Genomic DNA, 6,931 nt, shown 5'->3' with positions numbered 1-6,931 from the left:
AGGATTGTACTTCAAAATAAAAAACAGTTTGGAAAAATATTGAGTAGTTTCTTTTTTATAGCACTTTTAATACCGTAAAGTTATATGGCGGACCCTGTAAAAATGAACCGATTTTAATGATTTTGGGTTCAAAGTGATCGTCATTACTTACACGAGCGACTTCATGTAGAAACAATTGCAAAAAAGTAGTTGAAAATTTTTTATTTAAAAACAAAAAAAAAAAATTCGAAATTTTTTCAAAATTCGAATTCGATATTTCAAAAAGTGTAATTTTTTTTTTAACTTTTTCCAAATCAAGAGGACATCTCAAACTTCAATTGAGCTGAATGCCCAGTAGCTAAAATGAGTTGTTTTTGAGTAATGAATTTTTGAGTAAAAGACCTGTTTCGCACTTTTTAAAAAAAAAATTTCTTATATAATGGATTTTGAGCCGAAAAACAAAATTGCCGATAAATCTTGAAAAAAAATTCTTATGGGCGAACAAAAAACTACGTGTCTCATCATTTTGACCAGAGAGCAACATATTTGAGTTACATCGAAATCGAAGAATCTGACCCGAATAGCCCGGTTGAATTGAAATGAAAAGCATCAGTTATGTTTGAGCCATGAATATTCACTTCTATTTTGAACAGCATACCAATTTGTACATATAATGCGAACACTTTTGTTTGTCTGTATATTCTACTATATATTCACATTATTTAACGCTAACATGCTTCTCTACGAAACAGAAAGTTTAGTATTGGTTTTGCAGCGTCGGCATGAGTTACTGCCACTGTAGTTCTAAACTTAGCCGCGAAAACAAACGTTTGTATAAATTACCGCAAATATCGATAGAAAATAAACCATTTAAATTCGAAACGCAATTAGCAGTACGAAGAGAGAAAGTTTACGATAAAACTGACTTACCCATCGAATTCAAAGTTACGCCGGAAAGTTTGTTACATTTAGCCGCTAGAATAGTGGATGCACTTCCACTACCAGACGTCTATCAATGGACTAATGAGGATGTTTGTAAATGGTTGGAACGGTATGGTTATAAACAATATGAGGTGAGCAAAAGTTAAGTTGACTTTAGTTTAAATTAGAGCATTTCAACTTAACTTCTCAATAATATTCAAGTCGAATCAAACGTGTACTGAGTGAGGGCGTGTTTTATTTAGTTGTTATCGAGATACAAATCATGATTAAATTGACTCTTTTCATTATTCTGCGAAACATGAATATGTATATGCCTCCTAAATGTATGCTTTAAAACTGACACTAAATTGAAGAAACGTATTAATCAGCGTGTTTTTAGCAAGATTTAGATTAAGATTAATATAATACAATATAAGGATGAAAGTATAGGTGAATAAGTACTTAAGTAAACAAAAGATTAAAGGCAAATAAAAATAATAAAAATAAAGATAAGGATGAATGGGAGGATAAAGCTAAAGAACTGGATATAAAGAGAGACAATATTTTACGCGCGAATGCAACAACAACGACGTGATCCTGATAGAGTTCCAGTTCAATTAATGTTTTTCATTGTTAGTTTGGCAGAACAGCCTTTTCTAATTGGCAGCACTGACAAGTGATTGTATGAAGTAAATTAAGGAAGCGTTTATTGCAGAGATAAATTGTATGCTAAATGTGATTTTTGGTAGAAAATTTAAATGCTTCGCTACTAACTAATATGGCAAACGGTTATGTACATGTGCCAACATATGACAATCGATGCAGATACCAGGTGTAACGTGTGAATATCTATATGTAGGTGCATATCTCTTACCATAAAGAAATATTATATAAGAGGGGTCGACAACCTTTCGAGTCGGAAAAGAATTTTTTTTCTTGTCAACAATAAATAGTACTGTACTGTTTTGAGAGAATTTGCTATGAATTCTAGGGTGGTTCCGTTGGTTTCTTGATAATTGCTCAAATCTGTCAGAAACCTCATCTTTAATTATTTTTATAACTGGGCTGATGTAATTCGTTTCAACAGTTGCACTGCTTTTATCGCGATATCGCTTTACTAATTTTAATTGAAGTAATTTAGCCTTCTGAATACCTTCTGCAAAAGCGAACCTTCTTCCCCTACCTTTCGTTGAAGTTTTAGATTCAGCTCATTTAACTTCGCTGTGACATCCACCACAAAATAAAAATTTTGCAACCATTTGTCATTCTCTAATTCAGGGTGATTAATGTCTTTTTCATTTAGAAATATATTTATTTCATTCAAGCACAAAGCAAAACGTTACAACACCTTAACTTTGGAAAGCCATCGGAGTTTATTGACAAGAAGGAGGTCGGAATACTGAGTCTCCATTTCGCTTAAGAATTCTTTACAGTCAGCGAGTACAACTGGCTGAGAGATAAAATCGGTGTCTAATCCTCGATAATCGATTCAGAACAAGTTTTAAATGCTTTTTTTTTTTGTTTTTTTTGATAAAATGAAAAATATATCGCATAATAATTTATTGCCGCAGCTTTACATCCGAAGATCTGAATCTGGCTCGTGAGCAGCGGGCTGCCGACCCCTGATGCTAGATGCAAAAGAATTTAACACTTAACGTCCGAGAGCTTCTTTGTAATACTTGCCCATAAGACGACGGAAAATTAGGTGAAACTCTAAAACATTTATAAGGATGAAAACTTAAACTAGATATTTACTGTTTTCTTTAGAAATGAGTTCAATATATTTACTTGATTTATAATTGTACCTATATGATCAACAAACCAGGGATGTACAAAGTGGCAATATTACTTAAAGAAAACTACAGCGATGATAAATAAATAAAATGAAAACTGAATTCTCTTCATGTCCCCGTGTTGGGGCTTTTGAAATTTGAAATAAAGGGTTTTCCAATAACAGGTGTTATTTTGAATAGCCCGCTATTTCGGTAGATGTCTCTTTTGAAGCTGTTATTTTTTATATTTGACTAGTAGAAACTACGCCATTAATAAAAATGGAACGATACTCGCTTAAACAATGCATTGAAATCATTAAAATTCACTATAAAAATGGTGAAAATTTGGCAGAGACAGTTCGTAAAACTCGAACATTTTTGAGTCATCGTGAAGCACCTTGTCGGACCGCAATACAGAAATTGGTGAAAAAATTCGAGCTGTTGAGACAAGTTAGTGCTGTGAAGAATAAAACCCGTGCACGTCGCTCAAGAACAGCCAAAAATATTGCTGTTGCAGCCGAAAGTGTTGAAGAAAACCCAAGTTTGTTTGTCCATTCCTCAGCCTATGGGGCATTGGACAAGTAGTAGCAGTAGCACCACTACAAGCACAATGATTTTTGTTTTTGCTCTTGGCTTATCGAATGTCAAAATCTATAAATAAAGACTAGCAGTTAAAATAATTAAAAAAAAAATGTCAAAGCTTGACAATTTAGGGACCAAATAAATAGCCCCCAAACCAAAGAATGAAAAAAATCAAAACTGCTGCTCTCTTAATACCTGCCCAATGAGCCTTGGCTCAACCCAAAAACTACACATTTCTAAAAATTAATTTTTTTTATTTATAATAAAAATGGGCATAAAATATTCTAATGATTTACTTTCAATATTTTAGCACACTTTTCGGGTAAATATGATAACGGGCCGCCAACTTCTACTAATTGACGCAGATGCGTTATGTGCAATGAATATAAAAAAATTCAACGACATTAAACATCTACTATATGGCATACGTAAACTTTTCTACTTTGAGCTGACTAATTTTATGCGGAGTATCTCATTGCCCTCGCAACGCTATCACGAGCTATATAAACTATTTCTGGTGAGAAGTGGCTGCAAGCAATTTAAACGCTCTGAACTCTTATGCCAGTTACAAGTTTTGCGTGGAAAACCCAAATATCTTCTGCACTGGGATGTACTCGAACATTGGATGTCACTTATAAGCGAGCCATTATACCAGGAGTAATTATGTATGTGCATGGATTTAGAATTATTTATTTTATAAAATCTTAAAGCGATTCGAGTTCTTATTTTGATACTGCAAACCAAGTAATCTTCTTGAGATTTAAATAAAAATAAAACTATAGTAAGGGAAACACTTTCAAATTAATTTTTACCTGTAGTCTGTATGGTTCTTTAACCATTGATTTAATAAAATAAATAGAACGAAATGAAATTTCAATATATATATAAATGTATAAATATAAATACAGTGCACTCGCGATAACTCGAACTAATTAAAACAGGCGCTGTTCGATTTATCGAATTTGTTCGACTTATCAATTGAGTGTGCTATGTGAAAAAAACAGTCATCGATATCGATTTTTCGATCGATTGTTGAAAATGGAAGCCAGTAGAAAATTTCTGTAGTATAGTTTCGTTATACGAATTACATTTTGGTCCATTGGCTGGATCAATGGTGTCACATTCGGCGGCATAAACATAGTTAAAATTAAACCATCCTCGGACTTTAATTCGATTTCGTTGGGATGTGATGGGGCATTATCAATTAGAAGAAGAGCCTTCTCAGGTAGTCCCCATCTTTCAAATTTTTTCTTACCTAAATATTAAAGTCATTTAACTTGGTTAAAACAATTGTTTTAATGAATCTGGATTTTACCTGCGGCACGAACGAATTATGAAACCAGTCTTTGAAAATCGCCGAAGTCATCCAGGCTGATTTGGAATTTTTGTACTCCACCGGACAGTTAAAATTTTTGAAAACTCGAGGATTTCTTGCTTTGTCAATAACGAGAAGTTTAAGCTTATGGTTGCCGGTAGCGTTAGTGCAAGCCATAAATTGCCTTATCTTTCTTTTTTATAAGACTTATGGTGGACTTGGCTACCCCATATTCCTTCGCTAGAGAAGTAACACTACGTCCACGTTTAATTTTGTTAAGGACTTCAGCCCTCTCTTTTAATGTTAAACACTTCAACCTTTTACGATCCATTACTCACGTGCACTGATATACTACAAATGACAAATTTAAAGCAATTTGGTCAATGCAAGATGTTGTTCCCAGAAAACTAACGGGATATTAACGCCGAAATATTCATATGGACAATACACTAGTATACATATAATTTATATACATATACTATTACATATGTATCTATGTACAAAATATACATGTTTGAAAAGAATGTGTGTACAAATAAATTTGTTTTTTTGTTCGAGTTATAGCGCTTTTTTATTGTTCGAGTTACAAAGAAGTCAATAGGGGAAAAAATGTGTTCGAGTTAGCACGTCGTTCGACTTAGCGGCTATTCGAGTTACCGCGAGTGCACTGTATAATTATAATTGTTTGATTCCAAAAATTAACAGCCAGCCTAAATATAATTTTTCTAAAATGTGCGCGGGTATACAAAGTTTTGTTCAGAACGAATTTGATACTTCTTAACCCACTTCTAAATTTAAATCGCAATTTTGCACTCGTTCTTCGGATCATTCACTAGTTATGGTGGAACTATGTAACTGAAATGCTGATACTATGAATATAGAGAGAAGAGTTGTATTTTATTTATTTATTCAAAGAGGTTGTTTCTGTAAAACTTTTTAATCTTTTAAAATACATCAACTGATAGGAAGTTACAAAATTCGAAATCAAAATTCGCATCAGACAAAATCTTAATTAACGCTACTGAAAAACTGCAGCGATACACAAACGCAGTTAAGGAATGGATGAATACAATAGAACTAAATAGTAAAAACCTGGGAATTCACTTGGGCTCTAAACTAAATTGTAATCACCACATAAAGCAAAAGGTCAAACAAATAAAAGAAAAACTTCGACAACTTCATTGGTTAGTTTGCAAAGAAATGTGGTCATATCCTTTGAGACATTAAACGCAGCATTTTGTGAGATGAAATAGAGTAGAGCTTGCTATATACGAGCTCATGGTATGAGATGTGTAATACAAGGGGTATAGTATCAAGCTTTCTTATAGACACTAATGGCGTAAATCACACTGAAATTCTTTGTCTAAGTGAAACAGTATACAAATTACTTACAACTTTTTTTACACGGTCAGAATAGCTCAACATAGATTAACAACAAAGCCTAAATTTTGTAACATGCCATTGAACATTTGGAATATCTTCTACGTGTTATCCGAGTACACTGTTATTAATGAGCAATACATATGAATTGGCCGCATTTAGGCTAAGACAATTATCATATGTGGGCTCATTGTTCAATAGTGACCTGTCACTATTAATTGTAAAACACAAATCCTCAAGTAGACAAGTTCTACTGGACAAATATAAATGAATATCATCCGCATACACATGAACATTGACGTACTGCCTCTCCGAGACAATATTTAATTCCAACGTCATATCCGTTTTACTATACGGATGTGAAACATGGAATGCTGCGCCACGGCTAATACAACGCATGCAATCTTTTACAAATCGTTGCCTTAGGCGTATACTAAAGATAAGGTGGCCAGAAACTATATCCAACGACAGACTGTGGGAGCTGACGAACCATACGCTCATCAAAACAAATATTCTGAAAAGAAAGTGGAACTGGATCGGCCATACGCTCAGAAAACCCGCACAAGATATCACGAGGCAAGCCATTGAATGGAACCCACAGGGATCACGCAGAAGGGGACGCCCAGCGCATACTTGGAGAAGACAGCTAGAGAAGGAGATAACATTAAGTGAAATGAACTGGAATGAAATTAAAAGAATGCCATTGGACAGGGACAGATTTAAGAGTTTTGTTGTAGCCCTATGCTTCACTATGGAGTAAAAGGAATAAATATATATATCTCCGAGACTATAATATCATTCACAAAAACATTAAACAAGGGAAAACCAAGGACAGAACCTTGTGGCAAACCAGAAACAACAAAAGTAGACGTAGAGAAGACAGCCCTGCATATTACCCTTTAGGTTCTTCCTGTAAGGTAGCTGATCAAAAGCTTAATAGAGCTATTCAAATTTGCATCACTATTCAAGAAAGTGATTAAGC

The 6,931-nt window shown here is 33.9% G+C and overlaps 1 protein-coding gene across 1 annotated transcript; it reads left to right on the top strand.

Moving 5' to 3' along the window:
- Positions 1 to 761: 761 nt before the first annotated feature.
- LOC128864702 (uncharacterized) lies at positions 762 to 3,962 on the top strand. The gene is made up of 2 exons (XM_054104453.1): positions 762 to 1,052; positions 3,565 to 3,962. Exons 1-2 carry the CDS (start codon positions 762 to 764, stop codon positions 3,913 to 3,915), a joined length of 642 nt encoding a protein of 213 aa, XP_053960428.1. The 3' UTR covers positions 3,916 to 3,962.
- Positions 3,963 to 6,931: the final 2,969 nt, after the last annotated feature.

This window comes from Anastrepha ludens, chromosome 5 (assembly GCF_028408465.1).
Source record: "Anastrepha ludens isolate Willacy chromosome 5, idAnaLude1.1, whole genome shotgun sequence".
Classification (NCBI taxonomy): domain Eukaryota; kingdom Metazoa; phylum Arthropoda; class Insecta; order Diptera; family Tephritidae; genus Anastrepha; species Anastrepha ludens.
The sequence above is the reverse complement of the archived record's forward strand: the minus strand, read 5'-3'. Positions and strand labels throughout refer to the sequence as shown.